Source organism: Eschrichtius robustus, chromosome 2, assembly GCF_028021215.1.
Source record: "Eschrichtius robustus isolate mEscRob2 chromosome 2, mEscRob2.pri, whole genome shotgun sequence".
NCBI lineage: Eukaryota > Metazoa > Chordata > Mammalia > Artiodactyla > Eschrichtiidae > Eschrichtius > Eschrichtius robustus.
Genome location: NC_090825.1, coordinates 164729537 through 164754908, shown reverse-complemented (window position 1 = coordinate 164754908; position 25372 = coordinate 164729537). Strand labels below are relative to the sequence as shown.

Below are 25372 nucleotides of genomic sequence, written 5' to 3'. Positions count from 1 at the left end.
ATACTTCTATTTATGAATATAGGCTCCCTCTACTCTAAAACTTTCTTTTGCATGATTTCAACCTCCTGTCCTACCAGAGCTGAAATTTCAACCATCAGAGTTAGGATAAGACATTTTTTTTCCCTTATTCATTACAATTGAATCATTTGGCAAAGAGATTTTTTAACACATGAAGCAATTTAATTTATCTTTAGTAGTTTAGATAAATAAGTAAAAAGATTTCTAGGCACACTCTCTTAAAATTAAGGAAAGGAAACAAATTAACTCAATAAATACAATAAAGTTTTTCTATTTTCCAAATTTTCAACCAGCTACAATACAATAAAATGAATTATTTTATTAGAAAATATAACTGTTCAAAGATTAAAAATAAATAAGTTGCTGCCACAAAATTGCAACATAATATACAGTTAACTCATTCTGTTATGGTCAGTTAAGAGAAAGATGGCAGGAGGAATGATACAGTCAAAAGTAAACAAAAAAAGGGGGGGGGGAAGATATGAGGGAAAGGAGAGCTAGAGCAAAAAGAGAAAAAGAAAGAAAAAGTGCTTTATTGAATGAGTTAGTTACATGAGGTCACCAAGAGGAGCACATCCTCTGACTGAGGCACTATGGTGAGACCTGTGTTGTTTGATGATTTTATTGCCCTGGTTTCTTCAACCCAGAGGTAAAGGAGATGCTCACGTTCTCTAGGCAAAGGCACCATCAGCAAGCTTCCACTCTTCCTCACTGGACCAGAAGAATCACAGAGTGGTGGTCTTAACTCTGATGGAGGAGTACTCACTACCACTTATCCACACCTAGATGGCAGAGAAGGCAAAGAACCTTGGCGTCTGGCAGCCCTGCTTCCACCACTACCGAACAGGCTCAAAGACAATGGTCAACTCAGGCTTTTCTTCTTGAAGTGTTTCTAATGCACGTTTTGTATCATAATTGAAATACATTCCACACAACCTGTAAAAGCAAATAGAGAAGCTTTGGATTGTACTCTTCAAATAAACACTTTCAGTTTTTGGCTTTAAAAATCTCATCTCCTCACTTAGCCTCACACTTCTAGGTTTTCCAATGCTGCACTTCATGCCTAAGGTGGTTTCTGTGATATTCAATATTTTTAACCTTCAAGTTTGGAAATGTTTAAACATGTGCAAATATAGAGAGAATAGTATAATGAATCCCATTACCCAGGTTTGACAGTTAACAGCTCATGGCCAATCTTGTTTCATCTATCACCCACCCACTCCTCACATCAGTGGATTATCTTAAACACAGCAGTTCATGTATCTATAAATATTTCAATGTGTGAAACTAAATGCAGACTTTTAAAACATAACTGCAATGCCATTATCACACCCAAAAAAGTTAACAATAATTTCTAAATATCAATATATGTCCAATCAGTGTTTAAACTTCCTCAACTGTCTGATAAAATTTTTATATTATGTTCATTTAATCAGGAGCCATATAAAGTCCACACATTGGGAATTCCCTGGAGGCCCAGTGGTTAAGACTTGGTGCTTTCACTGCCATGGCCCAGGTTCAATTGCTGGTGGGGGAACTAAGATCCTGCAAGCCGCACAATGCAGCAAAAAAAAAAAAGGTCCACACATTGTAATTGCTTGGTATGCCTTTCAACTCTTCTTTGATATCAGTTCTTCCTCCTTCTCTTTTTTTAAATTTCCCTTGCAACTTAACTAAGAAATCATACCATTTGTCCTGAAGCATTTCTAATAATCTTGATTTGGTTGTGTTATGGACTGTTTGTGTTCCTTCAAAATTCATATGTTAAAGCCCTAACCCTCAATGTGATGGTATTTGGATATGAGGTCTTTGGGAGGTAATGAGGGTTAGATGAGGTCATGGGGGTGGGTCCTCATGATGGGATTAGTGCCCTTATAATAAGAGATACCACAGCACACACTCTCTGTCTATCTCTGTCTCTCTCTGTGTATACCACATGAGGACACAACAAGTCCAGAAAAGAGCTCTCACCAGAAACCAAATCAGCCAGTGTCATGATCTTGGATGTTCCAGCTGCCAGAACTGTGAGAAATAAATGTCTATGATTTGTTTAAGGCACCTAGTCTATGCTATTTTGTTATGGCAACCTGAGCTCACAGGACAGGTTGACTGCATCCATGGATTCCCCAGTCTATTTTGAGCCTGTCCCTTATCTCCAGAGTGTCCTTCAGGGCTGGGTCAATTAGCCCACATACAGCAATGTCCCCAGCTTCATCCTGACCAATAATTCCTTTCGTTCCTATTTCTCTTAGCTCTGGAAATGGCTTTTCTTGCAAGAAACATGTTCCACTGTGTCCACACAAGGATACAATGCTGATCTGAACTATTGTTTATTCAAACCTGTATTCCAATTGGTTCTCAGCCTTGAGTCCATGGACAAGGACAGAAATTTCTGGGCTAATAGAATTTATAAACTAGGGGTAAGATATAGATAATAAATAAACAAGAAAATGATATAGCATGTATTATGATGGTCAACACTATGGAGGAAAATAAGCAAAGAAGAGGAAAGGTATGCTGGGCTGCTATTTTCAGTAGGATGGTTACAGTCAGACTCACAGAGAAAACCCTGAGCAGAGAAGTTAATGATGCACAGGAATAAGGCATGTGGATATCAAAGGGGGGAAGTTCCAGGCAGAGGGAACTGCAAGTGCATAGTTTCGGAGGTGACAGTGTTTTTCGAAATAGCAAGGAAACCAGTGTGAGTGGAGCAGAAGGAACTAGGGTTAGAAGATGACTTTGCAAAAATAGCAGGAGCCAGATCACATGGGGCCTTAGACACTGCCATGAGTTTGTGGCTCTTACTTTGTGATAGAAGCATGTTGGTAGGAGTGATATGCTCTGACGCATGTTTTAGCTACACCCTCCATCTGCAATGGTAGATGCAGAGTATCCTGGCAGAATGCTACCAGGACAATCCAGACAAGAGGTGACAGTGATTTGAACTAGGGTAGCAGCCATGAAGCTGGCAAAAAGTGGTCAATGAGTGGGCATGCTGTGAAAGCAGAGTTAACAGGACATACCAATGGATTGGATATGTGCATAAGGAAAAAGATGTGTCAAAGATGACACCAGGATTGTTTTGACCTGAACAATTCAGACTGAGTTACCATTGACTGAGATAGGGAAGAAGCAGATTTTAGACAGAAGGGAACAGCACAGGTTTGGATTTAGACATGTAAAATTTGGGAGGCTTATTAGACATCCAAGTAGAAAGGTGAGACAAGCATTTGAACATGGAATTCATGGAGATATGAACTGGGGGGAGGGGAACAGCACATATATGATGAAACCAGAAGACTAGATGATGTAAACAAGGGAGAAAGTGTAAAGAAGAAAAATTAACCCAGTGATTGAGTCCTGGGGATTCAGTATGTAAAGGTCAGAATGATGAAGGGATACCAGAGGAGACTGAGCAGAAACAGCCAATGTAGTAGGAGAAAATCCAGAGGAGAGTGTGTTGACCCTAAAACCAAGTGAAAGAAATGTCTTTAATGGAGACTGTGATCGTCAGAGCTGACAGAAGTTATGAAACTAATTAGGAAGCTCTTACTAGCGAGGTAATGTGTACCTCAGTGGTATCATTGATGATGGAAAGGAGCCAACGGTCCCAACACCCTGAAGACAGGCCAAAGTTTATGGAATTTCTAATCTTGATGTTTCTGGAGCACTTTCTATTTAGAAATTCTCCGAAACAAGACCAACAACATCCCTACTACGCAAGGACCTTTGCAATAAGGATGACCCATGGACAGGTCTAGTTCTACAAAGTATGATACCTTGCATAGAAATACAATTCTCTTTGGCTATTTTTCATTGGGACTTGTGTTTCTTTCAGGAATATGGGTGAAAGGTCTTTTCACACCCAAATGAACCTTGATTATTCTAAATGTCTGGATGAAATTGAATACATAGTTCATGACTCAATTACTGTATACATTTATAAATCTGCAACTGGCCCAGGCTCAACCTCACCCAGAGTGCAAATGAAGCCAACCTGGATTTTGGAAACTGGCCAACTTTTCCTTAGCACTAGGAGCCCTGCCACACAAATCTCTACAGAGCACACTTACTTCAGGCTTTTCAGGAGGCAGCCCTGCTGTTTCAGCACTTCACAGAGTAGCATGACCCCCAGATCACCCAGGTCATTGTTGCCTAAGCTCAACTTTCTCAGGCTCTGGTTAGAAGTCAGAAGTGTGGAAAGACCCCAGCAGCAGTGTGACGTGAGGCTGCAGTTGTCTAATCTGCAAGAAAGAAGGTGATTTCAAGAAAATGTACCCTTAATTATCCTCCACAGGTCTCCCAGATCTTAGCCTGTAATATTTCAAATGCAGAAAAGGCTCAGGATTAACAAACTTGGAACTGCCTTATGTGCCAAGGGTTATCATTCTCTCCTCTTCAGATGAGAATATTTTTTCCAGTCTACTGGATTTTGCAGTTCAAATGATTAACAGCAGTTTATGAAATGATTTTTCCCAAATTCTGTGTCTCTCCCCCAGATTTTCCTAAAACACTAGTGCCGTACCACCCCCACTCTTTTGTGGTAGAGAGATTTATGGTGAAAGGAACTTCAGTATTTACCTTTACACCATCTAAAAGTACAGCTCCTCCTAGTCCCATAATCCTGTAAGAAGCCAAGCCCTAGGAAGACTCTCAGATATAGATTATCTCATCATCATTCCCCTCAACTGTCCCCTTCCCTGTAGCCACCATGCATTCCCATCACTGTAATAAGCTCAGAGACTTACTCCAACACCTGAAGCTTGCAGTGGGCATGTAAGAGTCCCTTACAGAGTAGCTTGATCCCCACGTCTCCGAGAGCATTGCCCCGTAGGTAAAGGTGTGTGAGATTCTGGTTTGTGCTGAGCACTGAGCATAGAGCTAGACAACCACCTGACGTAATGCCAGAATTCACCAACCTGTAGAAGGAACAGGGAGAAGAATCCTCAATGCCCAGACTTCCTTGAACATTGCACAGCTGTCTCAACACAGGAACTTCATTTTATCTGAAAGGCTTCATGCTTCAACTTAAAGGTCAGTGGCCAGCATTTTGGATATAATCTGAGGAGAGCATGACTCCCTACCTCTGGCCCCATAAAAGAGACAAATGATTTCTTAGCAGATGCTTTCCTGGGATCAGCAGAAGGGACAGAGCAAAAGCAAACTGATCCACATTCCCTCCACATTCTTCCTTCTTACACGTATTCCCTCTGGCCATACATGTTCCTCACTACCACTTCTTCCAGAAAGACATCCCAGATTGTCTCTTACTAATAACTCTCATTATTATTATATTAACACTGCAGAGGCCTACCTTATTTGATTCTTATACCAACCAAGCAGGGTGGCAGTGCAGCTGTAACTATTGAATATTTTCTACAGATTAGAAAGCTGAAGCTCATCAAATCATGTGTTGCTTTTAAGGTCAAAGAGAGAGTATTTGGTAGAGAGCGGACCCAGACTTACACCTTCTAGAGCCATCCCCTTCTCTATTGGCCCTTTTGTCCATTTCACACTACCTTCTGCCTTGTAAATGGCCTCTCAGAGTACAAAGCCCTAGGTTTGCATTATACGCAGTGGAACTAAGATTTTTGATGTACTACTCTTGGTCAAGTTGAGAATATACTATCACCCAACAAGAGCATAAGCGCTCTGAAATAGAGAGCTGTGTCACTCCTGCATAGAAGCTCAAAGAGTAATATACAGCATGCAGAAAGTCACATGTGCTAGGCCTTCAACAAAGCTTTGATTTAAGAATATCTCATGCAGTCACATTTCTTTCTTAACAATGACATGTTTTTAAGTTCCAAGGTGTCTTAGAGTCAGAAAAAATAGAAATACAGAAAGAAGTGATCCAGACAGCATAGCATGAACAGATGACCAAAAGGAAAAAGAAATAATTATCCATCCGCTAGTCTCCATCTTCCCAGTCAAGAATGAATCACGACAAAAAAGACTGAGTAAGCAAGACAAAGAGGGAAATGAAGCCCAAGAGGTATGAACAAAAACAATTGAGTAGTTTATAGTAAGTTCTTCTTTCTAGCTAAGGAGAAATTTATCAGAGGATCTTCAGTGAACATGCAGAAGGGATTTTCAGGATTTCTGGCTATCATAGACTGAATGTTTGTAGTCCCCCCTCCTCCAAATTTCATATGTTGAAATCTTAACTCTCCATGTGATGGTATTATTGGGTTGGCCACAAAGATCATTTGGGTTTTTCTGTAACATCTTAGGGAAAAACCCAAAAGAACTTTTTGGCCAATCCAGTAGAATGTGGGGGCTTTAAGATGTGATTAGATCTTGAGGGTAGAGTCCTCATGATGGGATTAGTGCCCTTTTAAAAGAGACCCCAGAGAGCTGCCTCACCCCTATCACCATGTGAGAACACAGCAAGAGTGGCTGTATGCAAGCCAAGAATAGAGTCCTCACCAGGAACCAGGTGATCTACAGGCACCTTGATCTTGGATTTCCAGCCACCAGAACTGTGAGAAATAAGTGTTTGTTGTTTGAGCCACCTAGTCTATGGTATTTTTGTTACTGCAGCCCAAATACACTAAGACACTGGCAAAGATGAAGACCATTCCAGAAGACTAGAGATGGTCCTCAAAAAGGAAAAGAAAGAATATTTTGAAAGTTACAGAATAGTAAGATTTACTACTATTTCCAGAAAAGGGCTAAAAAGTATTATGCAACAGATGTTTGAGGAGAAGTACACACTGAAGTGGCAGCAATTACAAGTAGATAGGGTGGTTTTGTTAAGAATAAGTCACATCAGGATTATCAGAATGTTGGTAACCACTGAGACTGAGTGATGGGTACATAGAGTACATAATGAAATGTTTAGAAAATCAAACAACCAAGCCCTACCAACCAAACCACTAGATTAGAAGAATGTAACCAACATCATATATCTTGGTTTCACTCAATCCATTCGACTCAGATCTACATTTACTGAACATAGATATCTTTCCATGTACTATATTGTTACTGATTTTTTTAAAAATTTACTAATGATATGCCTTATGTCACAAAAATGTCTCACAAAGAAAATTGAGGAAGAAGATTTAACATTTATTGAGTATCTACTAATTGCTTGGCTGTGTGATGATGACTTTAAATAGGATTATCTCATTGAATTATTAGAAAACCAAGATGCACGTGTTGTTTTTATATCTATTTTTAAATAGAAAAACTGAGGATCAGAGAAATCAGTTGAAGAATAAGAAGGAGCTTTCTAGATGGACAGTAGGAATGGGAGAGTAAGGGTAACCCTCAGGCAAAAAGGAAAATGGTATGCAAGGGTGAGGAAGGGTGAAAGAGTTGGCCAGGTTCTTAGAACTACAACTTCAGTATGACTCAGAAGAGTGAAGGGTGTGGTAGGCAAGAGGGAAGAAGCAGCAATTTAGGGCTTATCAGGGATAGCCTTGTGTGCCAAGCTAAGATATACCAAATTTACCCTGATTTCAAAGAAGAACGTTTGAAGGTTTTTTTGAGCAAAAGCCCAGTATTATCAAATTTGCATTTCAGAAAATTCCCTCTGGTGTTATGTAAAAGAAAGATGAGAGGCAGAGGAAATTGAAAGTAAACACAAGATTAGAATTATCCTCTGTTTACTTGTCAGCTCCCTGGAAAGTCCCACTATTCAACAAGGCAGAATAGAGAGGGCAAGAGGGCAGAATAGAGAGGGCAAGAAAAAGGAGAGGGGTGGGAAAAAAGTTACAAGAAATAAAGAATTTTGCAAATGCTTAGTGTGTGATGCTTGTGTAATATTGTGGAGGGGGCAGGGGCAATATGCAGCCAGAGAGAAAGACCTAAAGTTCAAGAAAAGAAATGTTGGCTATACCTAACAAAATATAAAATGCCTAAAAGTTTTGCCTCATTAATTCCACTTGTAGGTATCTGTCTCAAAACAAATACACACACATAAAGTTGTATATATAAATATGCTTGTTGCAGAGTTATTTGTAATAGTGAAAAAGTAGAAACTCATCCAAAGGTTCATCATTCAATGAGCAGCTAAATATATTACCATAATGCATACTATAGAGCATTATGCCAAAATCTGTAGATCTGTATATACCAGCATGGCAATGTGTCCACAATAAATGAAAAAAGTAAATCATGGAAAAATGGTCTCATAATGATTCCAGTTTGGATAGACAGAGTGTTTGGGGTTGAATCATGTCCCCCAACATTTTATATGTTGAAGTCTTATCCCCCAGTACTTCAGAATATGACCTTATTTAGAAATAGGGTCATTGAAGATGTAATTAGTTAAAATGAGGTCATTAAGGTAAGCCCTAACCCAATATGACTGATATCCTTATAAAAGGGAGATGTTTAAACTCAAAGACAGACACACACCAACACAGTGAGAACACCATGTGCATATGAAGGCTAAGACTGAGGTGATACATCTACAAGCCAAGGAATGTCAAAGATTGCCAGTAAACCACCAGAAGCTGGAAGAGAAGTATGGAACATATTCTTCCTCACAGCTGTCAGAGGAACAAATCCTGCCGACACCTTGATCTTGGACTTTTAGCCTCCATTACTAAGACAAAATAAATTTTGTTTGGAACATTTTAACAATAGCAGAACATTCTTCTGCACATGAAAAATTTTCTGGGATAGATCATATGTTAGGCCACAAAACAAGTCTTAGCAAATTCAAGAAGATTGAAATTATACCAAGTACCGTCTCAGACCACAATGGTATGAAACTAGAAATCAATAACAGGAGGATAATTGAAAAACTCAAAAATACATGAAAATTAAACAATGCTCTTCTGAACAACCGATGAGTCAAAGAAAAATTATAGGGGAAATAAAATATCTTGAGTCAAAAAAAATTAAAAACAACATACCAAAACTTATAAGATGCAGGAAAATCATTTCTAATGGGAAAGTTTCTAGCCATAAATGCATACATCAAGAAAATTGAAAGATCTTAATTAAACAACTAACTCTACACCTCAAATAACTAGAAAAAGAGGAATAAACAAAGGCTAAAGTTAACAAAAGGAAGGAAATAAAAGATTACAGCAGAAATAAGTAAAATAAAAAGTAGAAAAATAATAGAAAAAAATAACAAACTAAGAGTTGGACCTTTGAAAAGATAAACAAAATTTACAAACTTTTAGCTAGAAACCTCCCCCCCCCAAAAAAAGGGAGAGAGAGAAAGAAAACCTAAATCAATAAAATTGTAACCAAAAGAGGAGACATTAAAACTGATATCACAGAAATACAGAAGATCATAAGAACTGCTATAAACAACTATAACAAACTGGGCAACCTAGAAGAAATGGAAAAATTCTTAGAAACATACAAGCTACCAGGACTGAATCAGGAAGAAATAGAAAATCTAACCAGACCAATTACTAGTAAGGAGATTGAATCAGAAATTTAAAAACTCCCAGCAAAAGAAGGCCCAGGACCAGATGGCTTCACTAGTGAATTTTATTAAACATTTAAAGAAGAATTATCACCAATTCTCCACAGACTTTTCCAAAAATCAAAAAGGAGGGAACACTCCCTAACTCATTTTATGAGGCCAACATTACCTTGATACCAGATAGGACACTATAAGAAAAGAAAACCAGAGACCAATTTCCTTGATGAATATAGATGTAAAAATTCTCAACAAAATACTAGTAAACTGAATTCAGCAGCACATTATAAGAATCATGCAGGACTTCCCTGGTGGTCCAGTGGTTAAGAATCTGCCTGCCAATGCAGGGGACATGGGTTCAATCCCTGGTCCGGGAAGATCTCACATGCTGCGGGACAACTAAGCCCATGAACCACGACTACAGAGCCTGTGCTCTACAGCCTGTGAGCTGCAACTACTGAGATGATGAGCCACAACTACTGAAGCCCGTGTGCCTAGAGCCTGTGCTCTGCAATAAGAGAAGCCACTACAATGAGAAGCCCATGCACCACAATGAAGAGTAGCCCCTGCTCACCGCAACTAGAGAAAGCCCATGTGCAGCAATGAAGACCCAGCACAGCCAAAAAAAAGAAGAAAAAAAAAAAGAATCATGCAATATGATCAAGTGGAATTTATCTCTGGGATGCAAGGATAGTTCAACATATGCAAATCCATTAATGTGGTACATCACATTAATAGAATGAAATAAAAAATCACATGACCATCTCAGTAGATGCAGAAAAAGCATTTGACAAAATTCAACATCTGTTCATGATAAAAACTCTTAACAAATTAGGTATAGAAGGAATATACCCCATCATAATAAAGGCCATATATTACAAGCCCACAATTAACATCATACTCAATAGTGAAATGTTGAAATCTTTTCTCTATAATCAGAAACATGACAAAAGTGCCCACCCTCCCCACTCCTATTCAACATAGTACTGAAAGTCCTAGCAAGAGCAATCAGGCCAGAAAAAGAAATAAATGTATCAGAATTGGAAAGGAAGAAGTAAAGTTGACTCTACAGATGACATGATTTTTATATAGAAAATCCTAAAGACTCAACCAAAAAAACTGTTAGATCTAATCAATGAATTCAGTAAAGTTGCAGTATACAAAAATCAACAAACAAATGTCAGTAACATTTCATGTAGCGTTGGTGGTATAGTGGTGAGCATAGCTGCCTTCCGAAAGCCAGTAGCATTTCTATACACTAATAACATTATATAAAAAAGAAATAAAGAAAACTATCCCATTTACAGTAGCATCAAAAACAATAAAATACTTAGGAATAAACTTAATCAAAGAGGTGAAAGATCTCTACACTGAAAACTATAAGACACAGGTGAAAGAAATTTAAGAAGACATAAACAAACGGAAAGATATCCCTTGTTCATGTATTGGAAGAATTAATATCATCAAAATGTCCATACTACTTGAAGACATCTACCAATTCAATGCAATCCTTATCAAGACTTCAGTGGAATTTTTCACAGAAGTAGAAAAAACACTTCTAAAATTTATATGAAACCATAAAAGACCCAGAATAGCCAAAGTAATCCTGATAGAGAAGAACAAAGCTAGAGGCATCATACCTCCTAATTTCAAAGTATATTGTAAAGCTATGGTAATCAAAACAGTATCATAGTGGCATAAAAACAGACAATAGACCAATGGAACAGGATCCAGAGACCAGAAATAAGCCCATGAATATGCCATCAACATATATTTGATGAGGAGCCAAGAATACTCAATGGAGAAGACAATCTCTTCCATAAATGGTGCTGGGGAAATTAGATATTCACATGAAAAGAAATGAAACTAGACCCCTTTCATATATCATTCACAAAAATCAACTTGAATAGGATTAAAGACTTAAAGATAAGACCTGAAACCATAAAATTCCTGGAAGAAAATATAGAAAACAAAGCTCCTTGACATGGGTCTTAGTAATGATTATTTTTTAATATGACTCCTAAAGCATTGGCAACAAAATTAAAAATAAACAAATGGGACTACATAAAACTAAAGTTTCTGCATAGCAAAAGAAATAACAAAATGAAAAGGCAACCTACAGAATGGGAGACAATATTTGCAAATCATGTATCTGATAAAAGGTTAATATACAAAATGTAAAGAACTCATATAACTCAACAGCAAAAAAAGCAAATAATCCAATTTAAAAATGAGCAAACGGCCTGAATAGATATTTTTCCAAAGAAGATATTCGAATAGCCAACAGGTACATGAAAAGATGCTCAACAGGACTACTCACCAGGGAAATGTAAATTAAAAACACAATGAGCTACTACCTCATGTCTGTTAAAATGACCATCATCAAAAAGACAAGTAATAACTATAGATAACACTGCTGTATGGTATATTTGAAAGTTGTTAAGAGAGTAATTCTAAAACATTTTTTGTAACTATATGAAGTGATGGATATTAACAGTGGTAATCATTTTGCAATATATGTATGTCAAGTCATTATGCTATACACCTTTAACTTATACAGTGCTGTACTTTAATTATATGCCAATAAAACTGAAAGAAAAAAAGTAAAAATAAATTTTGCTTAAGCCACTCCTTTTGTGGTACTTTATTACAGTAGCCCTAGGAAACCAATACACAGAGTGTATTAAGATGGGTGGGTAGATGGACAGATTAATGGATGGATGATTGTTCATGTATAACAAAATGTCTAGAAGTTTGCTCATCAGTCTGCTGTAAATTGTTCTCTTGGGAAGTGAGCTGAAAAGGAGCTTTCAATTCTTACTTCATGTATTTGTATTATTTAACATTTTCACACTAAGCATGTATTACTTTTGTAATTAAAAAACTCACAAGCAGGACTTCCAGTTTCCAGGCCAGCATGTAGAAAGCTTAGAAGTTGCCATTCTGTCCTAACAACAAGGTAAAAGCTGAACAAGCTGACGAATCAACAATACTTCTTAAATCCACGAGAAGTGTGGCCACAGCACAATTTGCTGCCCCCAAAATTGGGGAGACACAGAGGCAAATACAAAGAATCATAACTTCCTGGATCAGAAACCAATGAGTTTAAATCTCCATGGGAATCAGTGCCCAGGTAGGAAAACCTGAATTGTAATTGACAAATAACTAAAGGCTAGTTGTGGACAAGTCTGAACAATAAAAACACCGGGGGACCCCATCATAAGGGGACCTGCATACTTTTGTGACTTTTATCTCCAGGAGCTCAACCAAGTTCTCACATTAAATATCAGGGAAAAATCCGTCTGTGCTTCCAGTACAGGGAGGAGTGAAGGAACCATCTTAAAATACAAGCATATGTCAGATATATTGTCAGTTCAGTTCCAGACTACCGTAATGAAACAAATATCGCAACCAAATTAGTCACACGGATTTTTTGGTTTCCCAGTGCATATAAAAGTTATGTTTACACTATACTGTAGTCTATTAAGTGTGCAATAGCAATATGTCTAAAAAAAACAATGTGCATACTTTAATTAAAAAATACTTTATTGCTAAAAAATGCTAACTGTCGTCTGAGCCTTCAGTGAGTCATAATCTTTGCTGGTGGAAGGTCTTGACTCAGTGTTGATGGCTGCTGACTGATCAGAATGGTGGTTGCTGAGGTTTAGGGTGGCTGTGGCGATGTCTTGAAATAAGACAACAGTGAACAACAAGGTCCTACTGTAGAGCACAGGGAGATATATTCAACATTCTGTGATAAACCGTAATGGAAATGAACATGAAAAAGAACGTATACATATGTATAACTGACTCACTTTGCTGTACAGTAGAAACTAACACAACATTGTAAATCAACTACACTTCAATAATTTTTTTTTTAAAAAGACAACCATGAAGTTTGCCAGATTGATTGACTCCTCACTTGAACACTTAGAAGAATTGTAGGGTTATTAATTGGCCTAATTTCAATATTGTTGTGTCTCAGAGAATAGGGAAGCCCACTGAGAGGAAGAGAGATGACACAGGAACAGCCAATCTGTGGAGCAGTCAGAACACACACAACATATATCAGTTAAGTTCACTGACGTATATGGGTGTGGTCTGTGGTGCCCCCAAAACAGTTACAATGGAACCAATAAAAATTGCTGATCACGGATCACCATAACAAATATAATAATAATCAAAAAGTATGAAATATGGCAAGAATTACCAAAATGTGACACAGAGACACAAAGTGAGGAAATGCTGTTGGAAAATGGTGCGAATAGACTTGCTCAACACAGGGTTGCCACAAACCTTCAATTTGTAAAAATTGCAATGTCTGCAAAGCACAATAAAGCAAAGATCAATAAATTAACGTATGCCTATATACCAGAGCACTCTGTTCTTTTCAACAATACTTATCTTCAGGAGAAAGTAGTTGCCCAGGGCCTAACTTGCTGGGATATTATTAGTCTAACTGATCTTAGGGAAGGGAAATACTCAGCTTCAGGCTACTCTAGGCAACCTGTTCTGCTAAGAAGGGAGGGAAAAAACTGAGAAGCAGTTGAAAAGCACTGAGAATTCACAGCCCAGAGGTATAAATTCACTAAAAGGCTGAAACCTAATCATAGGATTCTAGAATGCTTCACCTCTTCCCACACTTCATTACCATATTACTAAAGTTCTATTTAGAGTAGTTCCCTCTACCTAGTACATCATGTCCAGGTTTCAAGAAAAAGTTACAAAACACTTTAAAAGGCAAAGAATAAAGGTTGAAGAAACAGAGAAAACATCAGAACCAGAGTCAGATATGGCAGGAATGTGAAATTCTCAGACCAGGCATTTAAAATAATTATAACTAATACCCTAAGAGCTCTAACGGATTAAGTAAACAGCATGGAAGAACAGACAGGCAAAGTAAGCAGAGAGAGGACCAGTCTCTCCCATCAGAAAACCTGCACAAGCCTCTTAGATAGCCTCATCCACCAGAGGACAGATAGCAGAAGCAAGAAGAACTACAATCCTGCAGTCTGTGGAACAAAAACCACATTCACAGATAGATAGACAAGATGAAAAGGCAGAGGGCTATGTACCAGATGAAGGAACAGGATAAAACCCCAGAAAAACAACTAAATGAACTGGAGATAGGCAACCTTCCAGAAAAAGAATTCAGAATAATGATAGTGAAGATGATCCAGGACCTCGGAAAAACAATGGAGGCAAAGATCGAGAAGATGCAAGAAATGTTTAACAGAGACCTAGAAGAATTAAAGAACAAACAAACAGAGATGAACAATACAATAACTAAAATTAAAACTACACTAGAAGGAATCAATAGCAGAATAACTGAGGCAGAAGAACGGATAAGTGACCTGGAAGACAGAAGGGTGGAATTCACTGCTGCAGAACAGAATAAAGAAAAAAGAATGAAAAGAAATGAAGACAGCCTAAGAGACCTCTGGGACAACATTAAATGCAACAACATTTGCATTATAGGGGTCCCAGAAGGAGAAGAGAGAGAGAAAGGACCAGAGAAAATATTTGAAGAGATTATAGTCAAAAACTTCCCTAACATGGGAAAGGAGATAGCCACCCAAGTCCAGGAAGCGCAGAGAGTCCCATACAGGATAAACCCAAGGAGAAACACACCGATACACATACTAATCAAAATGGCAAAAATTAAAGACACAGAAAAATTATTGAAAGCAGCAAGGGAAAAACGACAGATAACATACAAGGGAACTCCCATAAGGTTAACAGCTGATTTCTCAGCAGAAACTCTATAAGCCAGAAGGGAGTGGCATGATATACTTAAAGTGATGAAAAGGAAGAACCTACAACCAAGATGACTCTACCTGGCAAGGAACTCATTCAGATTCGATGGAGAAATCAAAAGCTTTACAGACAAGCAAAAGCTAAGAGAATTCAGCATCACCAAACCAGCTCTACAACAAATGCTAAAGGAACTTCTCCAAGTGGGAAACACAAGAGAAGAAAAGGATCTACAAAAACAAACCCAAAACAATTAAGAAAATGGTCATAGGAACATACATATCAACAAATACCTTAAACGTGAATGGATTAAATGCTCCAACCAAAAGACACAGGCTTGCTGAATGGATACAAAAACAAGACCCATCTATATGCTGTCTACAAGAGACCCACTTCAGACCTAAGGACACATACAGACTGAAAGTGAGGGGATGGAAAAAGATATTCCATGCAAATGGAAATCAAAAGAAAGCTGGAGTAGCTATATTCATATCAGATAAAATAGACTTTTAAATAAAGAATGTTACAAGAGACAAGAAAGGACACTACATAATGATCAAGGGATCAATCCAAGAAGAAGATATAACAATTCTAAATATATATGCACCCAACATAGGAGCACCTCAATACATAAGGCAACTGCTAACAGCTATAACAGAGGAAATCGACAGTAACACAATAATAGTGGGGGACTTGAACACCTCACTTACACCAATGGACAGATCATCCAAAATGAAAATAAATAAGGAAACAGAAGCTTTAAATGACACAATAGACCAGATAGATTAATTGATATTTATAGGACATTCCATCCCAAAACAGCAGATTACACTTTCTTCTCAAGTGCGCACGGAACATTCTCCAGGATAGATCACATCTTGGGTCACAAATCAAGCCTCAGTAAATTTAAGAAAATTGAAATCATATCAAGCATCTTTTCTGACCACAACGCTATGAGATTAGAAATGAATTACAGGGAAAAAAACGTAAAAAACACAAACACATGGAGGCTAAACAATACGTTACTAAATAACCAAGAGATCACTGAAGAAATCAAAGAGGAAATCAAAAAATACCTAGAGACAAATGACAATGAAAACACAATGATCCAAAACCTATGGGATGCAGCAAAAGCAGTTCTAAGAGAGAAGTTTATAGTTATAAAAGCGTACCTCAATAAACAAGAAAAATCTCAAATAAACAATCTAACCTTACACCTAAAGGAACTAGAGAAAGAAGAACAAACAAAACCCAGAGTTAGCAGAAGGAAAGAAAATCATAAAGATCAGAGCAGAAATAAATGAAATAGAAACAAAGAAAACAATAGCAAAGATCAATAAAACTAAAAGTTGGTTCTTTGAGAAGATAAACAAAATTGATACACCATTAGCCAGACTCATCAAGAAAAAGAGGGAGAGAACTCAGATCAATAAAATTAGAAATGAAAAAGGAGAAGTTACAACAGACACCATAGAAATACAAAGCATCCTAAGAGACTACTACAAGCAAATCTATGCCAATAAAATGGACAACCTGGAAAAAATGGACAAATTCTTAGAAAGGTATAACCTTCCAAGACTGAACTAGGACGAAATAGAAAATATGAACTGACCAGTCACAAGTAATGAAATTGAAACTGTATTAAAAATCTTCCAACAAACAAAAGTCCTGGACCACATGGCTTCACAGGTGAATCTATCAAACATTTAGAGAAGAGCTAACACCCATCCTGCTCAAACTCTTCCAAAAAATTGTGGAGGAAGGAACACTCCCAAATTCATTCTATGAGGCCACCATCACCCTGATACCAAAACCAGACAAAGATACTACAAAAAAAGAAAATTACAGACCAATATCACTGCTGATTACAGATGCAAAAATCCTCAACACAATACTAGCAAACAGAATCCAACAACACATTAAAAGGATCATACACCACGATCAAGTGGGATTTATCCCAGGGATGCAAGGATTCTTCAATATACGCAAATCAATCAATGTGATACACCATATTAACAAATTGAAGAATAAAAACCATATGACCATCTCAATAGATGCAGAAAAAGCTTTTCACAAGATTCAACACTCATTTATGAAAAAAACTCTCCAGAAAGTGGGCATAGAGGGAACCTACCTCAACATAATAGAGGCCATATATGACAAACCCACAGCAAACATCATTCTCAATGGTGAAAAACTGAAAGCATTTCCTCTAAGATCAGGAACAAGACAAGGATGTCCACTCTCACCACTATTATTCAACATAGTTTTGGAAGTCCTAGCCACGGCAATCAGAGAAGAAAAAAAATAATAAAAGCAATACAAATTGGAAAAGAAGAAGTAAAACTGTCACTGTTTGCAGATGATATGATACTGTACATAGATAATCCTGAAGATGCCACCAGAAAACTTCTATAGCTAATCCATGAATTTGGTAAAGTTGCAGGACACAAAATTAATGCACAGAAATCTCTTCCATTCCTATACACTAACAATGAAAAATCAGAAAGAGAAATTAAGGAAACCATCCCATTCACCATTGCAACAAAAACAATAATATACCTAGGAATAAATGTACCTGGGAGACAAAAGACCTATATGCAGAAAACTATAAGACACTGATGAAAGAAATTAAAGGTGATACCAACAGATGGAGAGATATACCATGTTCTTGGATTGGAAGAATCAACATTGTGAAAATGACTATACTACCCAAAGCAATCTACAGATTCAATGCAATCCCTATCAAATTACCAATGGCATTTTTTGCGGAACTAGAACAAAAAATCTTAAAATTTGTATGGAGACACAAAAGACTCCGAATAGCCAAAGCAGTCTTGAGGGAAAAAAGCGGAGGTGGAGGAATCAGACTCCCTGACTTCAGACTATACTACAAAGCTACAGTAATCAAGACAATATGGTACTGGCACAAAAACAGAAACATAGATCAATGGAACAAGATAGAAAGCCCACAGATAAACCCATGCACCTATGGTTAACTAATCTATGACAAAGGAGGCAGGATATACAATGGAGAAAAGACAGTCTCTTCAATAAGTGGTGCTGGGAAAACTGGACAGCTACATGTAAAAGAATGAAATTAGAACACTCCTAACACCATACACAAAAATAAACTCAAAATGGATTAGAGACCTAAATGTAAGACTGGACACTATAAAACTCTCAGAGGAAAACATAGGAAGAACACTCTTTGACACAAATCACAGCAAGATCCTTTTTGATCCACCTCCTAGAGTAATGGAAATAAAAACAAAAATAAACAAATGGGACCTAATGAAGCTTAAAAGCTTTTGCACAGCAAAGGAAACCAAAAACAAGACGAAAAGACAACCCTCAGAATGGGAGAAAATATTTGCAAATGAATCAACGGACAAAGGATTCATCTCCAAGATTTACAAGCAGTTCATGCAGCTCAATAACAAAAAAACAAACAACCCAATCCAAAAATGGGCAGAAGACCTAAATAGACATTTCTCCAAGGAAGACATACAGATGGCCAAGAGCACATAAGCTGCTCAACATCACTAATTATTAGAGAAATGCAAATCAAAACTACAATGAGGTATCACCTCACACCAGTTAGAATGGGTTTCATCAGAAAATCTACAAACAACAAATGCTGGAGAGGGTGTGGAGAAAAGGGAACCCTCTTGCACTGTTGGTGGGAATGTAAATTGATACAGCCACTATGGAGAACAGTATGGAGGTTCCTTAAAAAACTAAAAATAGAATTACCATATGATCCAGCAATCCTACTACTGGCCATATACCCAGAGAAAACCACAATTCAAAAAGACACATGCACCCTAATGTTCATTGCAGCACTATTTACAATAGCCAGGTCATGGAAGCAACCTAAATGCCCATCAACAGACGAATGGATAAAGAAGTTGTGGTACATATATACAATGGGATATTACTCAGCCATAAAAAGGAACGACATTGGGTCATTTGTTGAGACGTGGATGGATCTAGAGACTGTCATACAGAGTGAAGTAAGTCAGAGAGAGAAAAACAAATATTGTACATTAACGCATATATGTGGAACCTAGAAAAATGGTACAGATGAACCTGTTTTCAGGGCAGAAATTGAGACAGGGCAGATGTAGAGAACAAACGTATGGACACCAAGGGGGGAAAGCTGTGGGGTGGTGGGGGTGGTGGTTTGATGAATTGGGCGATTGGGATTGACATGTATACACTGATGAGTATAAAATTGATGACTAATAAGAACCTGCTGTATAAAGAAAAGAAACAAAAACCTGAGCCTAGGGAGTTAGGGGAGGGGTGGAGTGGGAGGTTGGGGTTAGCAGATGTAAGCTATTATACATGGAATGGATAAACCACAAGGTCCTACTGTATAGCACAGGGAACTATATTCAGTATCCTATGATAAACCATAAAAAAAAAAGTGGGCTTCCCTGGTGGCGCAGTGGTTGAGAATCTGCCTGCCAATGCAGGGGACACGGGTTCGAGCCCTGGTCTGGGAAGATCCCACATGCCGCGGAACAGCTGGGCCCATGAGCCACAATTACTGAGCCTGCGCGTCTGGAACCTGTGCTCCGCAACAAGAGAGGCCACGATAGTGAGAGGCCCGCGCACCACGATGAAGAGTGGCCCCCGCTTGCCACAACTAGAGAAAGCCCTTGCACAGAAACGAAGAGCCAACACAGCCATAAATAAATTAATTAATTAAAAAAAAACTAGAAAAAAAAAAAACTCTTAAAAAAAAAGTAAGCAGAGTGATGGAAATTCCAAGAAGGAACCAAAAAGGAAAGCTAGAGATTAAAACAAGAACAACAACAACAACAAAAACCCAAAAAATAATAACAGTGTAACAGAAAAGAAGAATGCCTTTGATGGGATTATTAGTAGACTGGACATAGCTGAGAAAAGAATCTCTGAGCTTGAGGATATCTTAATAGGAAGCTCTAGAACTGAAAAGTAAACAGAAAAAAAGGATGGAAAAAAAACCCCAGAATATCCAAGAACTGTGGAATAACTATAAAAGTTGCCATATGAGTGTAACAGACACACAATGGAAATACCAGAAGGAGAGGAGAATGGAACAGAAGAATTACAGGAAACAAATATGACCAAGAATTTTCACTAAGTTAACGTCAGATGCCAAATCACAGATCCAGAGAACGCCAAGCAATATAGGTACCAAAAAAAATGGAAAAAAAGAAAGAAAAAAAAAAAAACTACGGCTAGGCATATCATTTTCAGAACACAAAAAATCAAAGGTAAAGGAAAAATCCTGAAAGAAGCCAGAGGGGGGAAAATACTTTTTCTGTTTAGGAGCAAAGATAAGAATTACAACTGACTTATTCTCAGAAATCATGCAAACAAGAAAAGAATGGAGTGAAATATTTAGTGTTGAGAGAAAAAAAAATCCTAGAATTCTGAACCCTGTGAAATCAGCCATCAAAACTGAATATTATTCAGCCTTTGTTTCTCAGACAAACAAAAATTGAGGGAATTTGTCACCAATAGAACACCTTGCAAGAAATGAAATGTTACTTTAAAAAGTTCTTTAGAGAGAAGGAAAATAATATATGTCAGATGTGCATAAAGAATGGAAGAGCACCAGAGAAGGAACAAGTGAAGGTTAAATAAGAACTTTTATTTTTCTTATTCTTAATTGATCAAACAGCTAACATCATGTTCAAAATAATAGCAACAATGTATTCAATGATTTATATTTATGTGTATATATATGCTGATATATAAATTGAATGAATGACAGCAATTATACAAGGGACAGAAAGGAGGAATTAGGATTACTTTGTTATTATAAGGTATTCATACTGTGAAGTGGCATAAGGTTATTTGAAAGTAGACAGATTAGTTGTAAATATGTATTCCAAACTCTGGAGCAACCACTAAGAAAAAATTTTTGAAAGTAAAATGGAGGGAATCCTGGCTGTCCAGTGGTTAGGACTCAGCACTTTCATTGCCATGGGCCCAGTTCAATCCCTGGTCAGAAAGCAAAGATCCTGTAAACCGGGCAGCACAGCCAAAAAATAAAGTATGACGGATGTGCTAAGAAAAGAGACAAAATGGAATTATATAAAAGGTCCAGTTAAAGTCACAAAAGGCAGAAAAAGAGATGAAGACAAAAATAAGATAAAAGAACAAGAGTAATAAATGGAAAATGGGAACAAATATGAGATATTAATCCAACAATGTCAATAATTAATTTATCAATGATCTAAATAAATCGATTAAAAGGCAGGTATCAGAGAGTGAACAAAAAATAAGACCCAACTGTTTATTGTCTACAAGAAATCCACTTTAGGACTTCCCTGGTGGTGCAGTGGTTAAGAATCCACCTGCCAACGCAGGGGACATGGGTTCGAGCCCTGGTCCGGGAAGATCCTACATGCTGCGGAGCAACTAAGCCCATGCACCACAACTACTGAGCCTGCACTCTAGAGACCACGAGCCACAACTACTGAGCCCATGTGCCACAGCTACTGAAGCCCATGCACCTAGAGCCCGTGCTCTGCAACAAGAGAAGCCACTGCAATGAGAAGCCCGCACACTGCACCAAAGAGTAGCCCCCACTCACCACAACTAGAGAAAGTCCGTGCATAGCAACGAAGACCCAAGGCGGCCAAAAATAAATAAATAAATAAATAAATAAATAGAAATCCACTTTAAATATAAACACATACAGATTAAAATTACAGGAATGGAAACAATGTTTTAAAAAATAAGTGTAAAGGGATAGAGAAAGATATAGCATGCTAACATTAATCAAAAAAAAGCAGAGGATATGTGGCATAGGTGATAGATGATAGAGAGATAGATAGATAGATAGATAGATAGATAGATATACATATACATATATGCAATGGAATATTATTCATCCTTAAAAAAGAAGGAAATCCTGCCATTTGTGACATGAATGAACCCAGAGGACATTATGCTAAGTGATTTAAGCCAAAGAGAGAAAGACAAATACCATGTAATCTCACCTATATGTGGAATCAAAAACAAAAAACAAAAAAACAAAAAACCCACCAAACTCATAGTTAACAGAGTAGAATGGGGGTTACCAAAGGTTGGGGGGATGGGGGAAAAAGGGAGATACTGATCAAAGATAATCTTTCAATTATAAGTTCTGAAGACTGAATATACAGCTTGGTGACTGTACATTCACCAAGTTAATATGTTGTATATTTGATACTTGCTAAGAGTAGATTCAAGTGCTCTCACCACACACAGACAAAAAAGTAACAATGTGATGGGTATGTTAATTAGCTTGTTTGTGGAAATTAGTTCACAATGTATACATATATTAAAACATCAAGTGGTACATATTAAATATATATTACTTTTATTGGTCAATCATACCTCGATAAAGCTTGAAAATGTTTTTAATTTAAAAAATAAAAAATAAAGCAGGAGTATCTATATTAATTTCAGACAGAGCAGCCTGCAGAGCAATGAAAATTATTAAGGATAAAGAGGGACATTATATGATGTTTATATTGGTCAATTTCCAAGAAGACATAACAATTCTTAACATATGTGTGCCTAAAAAAAGTCAAAATATGTGAGGCAAAAACTGATAGAACTGCAAGGAGAAAAAATATATGTATCTATAACACATTGTTGGAGACTTTAACACCCCTCTATTGGAAACTAACAGATCCAGCAGGCAGAAAATCAGTAAGGACATAGTTGAACTCAGCAACTCTATCAATGAACTGAAAATAATTGACATCTACGTGTGGTTGCCAAGGGGGAGTGGGAGTAGGGGAGGGAGGGATTGGGAGTTTTGGATTAGCAGATGCAAACTATTATATTTAGAATGGATAAACAACAAGGTCCCACTGTATAGCATGGGGAACTATATTCAATATCCTGTGATAAACCATAATGGAAAAGAGTATATATGTATATATCTGAATCACTTTGCTGTACAGCAGAAATTAACACAACACTGTAAATCAACTATACTTCAAAAAAATAAATTTAAAAAAATTGACATCTATGGACTACTTCATCCAACAACAGAGGAATACACATTCTTCTCAGGCTCACATGTAACATTCACCAAGATAGACCACATTCTGTGTCATAAAACATATCTTAACAAGTTTAAAAAACAAATCAGACTGCAATCAAATGAAACTAGAAATAAATAACAGAAAGATAGCTGGAAAATTCTAAAATACATGGACACTAAACAACACACTTCTTTTTTCTTTCCATGTTAATTACTGTGTTTTAATTATGGCATCTTCCCCTTTACCAGAATATTTATGAATTATTCTTTGTGTAATCCCAAGGTACATTATTAATGCAAATCAAAGGACAGGTTAGTTATAAATATTAATGACCCAGGCAAAGTAACTTTTGGCATGGAATTTCATAACACAGTCAATTTTCTAAACAACACACTTCTAAATAAAACATGGATCAAGGAAGAAATCTCAAAAGAAATTTTAAAATATTTTAAACTAAATGAAAATAAAAACAAAACTTAAAATTTGTGGGATGCAGCAAAAGCAGTGCTTAGATGGAAATTTATAGCAAGGGATGCATATATTAGTAAAGAATAAAAATCTAAAATCAATCATCTAAGCTTCCACCTTAGGAAACTAGAAGAAGAAGAGCAAGTTAAATTCAAAGTAAGCAGAAGAAAAGCAATAAAAATTAGAGCAGGAATCAATGAAATTGAAAACAATAAATTCATATCAAGAAAATCAATGAGGGCTTCCCTGGTGGCACAGTGGTTAAGAATCTGCCTGCCAATGCAGGGGACACGGGTTTGAGCCCTGGCCTGGGAAAATCCCACATGCCGCAGAGCAAATAAGCCCATGCACCACAAGTACTGAGCCTCCACTCTGGAGCCTGCAAACCACAACGACTGACGCCATGCCACAACTACTGAAGCCTATGTGCCTAGAGCCCGTGCTCTGCAACAAGGGAAGCCACTGCAATGAAAAGCCCATGCACCACAACGAAGAGTAGCCCCTGCTTGCCTCAACTAGAGAAAGCCCACACACAGCAACAAAGACCCAACACAGCCAAAAATAAATAAATAAATAAATTTTTTTAAAAAAGAAAATCAATGAATCTTGGGCTTTCCTTGTGGTGCAGTGGTTAAGAATCTGCCTGCCAATGCAGGGGACACAGGTTCGAGCCCTGGTCTGGGAAGATCCCACATGCTGTGGAGCAACTAAGTCCGTGTGCCCAAACTTCTGAGCCTGCGCTCTAGAGCCTGTGAGCCACAACTACTGAAGCCCGCGTACCTAGAACTGGTGATCCGCAACAAGAGAAGTCACTGCAATGAGAGGCCCGTGCACCGCAAGGAAGAGCAGCCCCCACTCGCCACAACTAGAGAAAGCCAACGCACAACAACGAAGACCCAATGCAGACAAAAATAATTTTTAAAAAAAAAGGAAAAAAGAAAATCAATGAATACAAAAACTGATCTCCTGAAAAGATCAATAAAATTGATAAATTTCTAGCCAGGCTAATGAAGAAAAACAAAAAGAAAGGACACAAATTACTAATATGAGAAATGAAAGAAGGGAAATCTCTACAGTTCCCCAAAATATTAAAAGGATAAGAAAGGAGTCCTACAAACAATTCTATGTGCACATATTTTATAAGTTAGACAAAATGAACCAATCCTTTAAGGACAAAATTTGCCAAAACGTAAACAAGAAGAAATAGTCTGAATAGAACTTTATCTATTAAAGAAATCGAATCAATAATTAACAAACTTCCAAAAGAGAAAGTACTAGACACAAATGGTTTCACTGATGAATTCTAACAAATGTTTAAGGAAGAAATTTTACCAATCCTCTACAACTTCTTTCAGAAGAGAGAAGCAAAGGGAACATTTCCAAACTCATTCTATGAAGCCAGCATTATAAATATCTCTTATGACCAAAGGTGCAAAAATCCTCAACAGAATATTACCAAATTGAATCCAACAATGTATAAAAATTTATATACCGTGATCACATGGAATTTATCCCAGATATTCAAGACTGAATCAACATTTGAAAATCAATTAATATAATCCATCACATCAACAGAATATAGAAAAATTGCATGATCATATCAATAGATACAGAAAAAGCATTTGACAAAATCCAACACCCATTCATGATAAAAGTACTCAGCAAACTAGGAATGAGGGAAACTTCCTGGACTTGTTTT

General features: G+C 37.3%; 1 protein-coding gene across 2 annotated transcripts in view; it reads right to left on the bottom strand.

The window, feature by feature from the left end:
- Positions 1-438: 438 nt before the first annotated feature.
- NLRP3 (NLR family pyrin domain containing 3) overlaps positions 439-25372 on the bottom strand; it is a 53857-nt gene continuing 28923 nt past the window's right edge. The window contains exons 9-11 of one of the 2 annotated variants that reach the window (XM_068534703.1): positions 4767-4937; positions 4092-4262; positions 439-954 (exon numbers count right to left, since the gene is read on the bottom strand). In XM_068534703.1, coding sequence (XP_068390804.1) covers positions 855-954; positions 4092-4262; positions 4767-4937 — 442 coding nt within the window. In that variant the 3' untranslated portion in view covers positions 439-854. The remainder of the gene's footprint in view (positions 955-4091; positions 4263-4766; positions 4938-25372) is intronic. The other variant, XM_068534704.1, reaches the window with a different exon arrangement.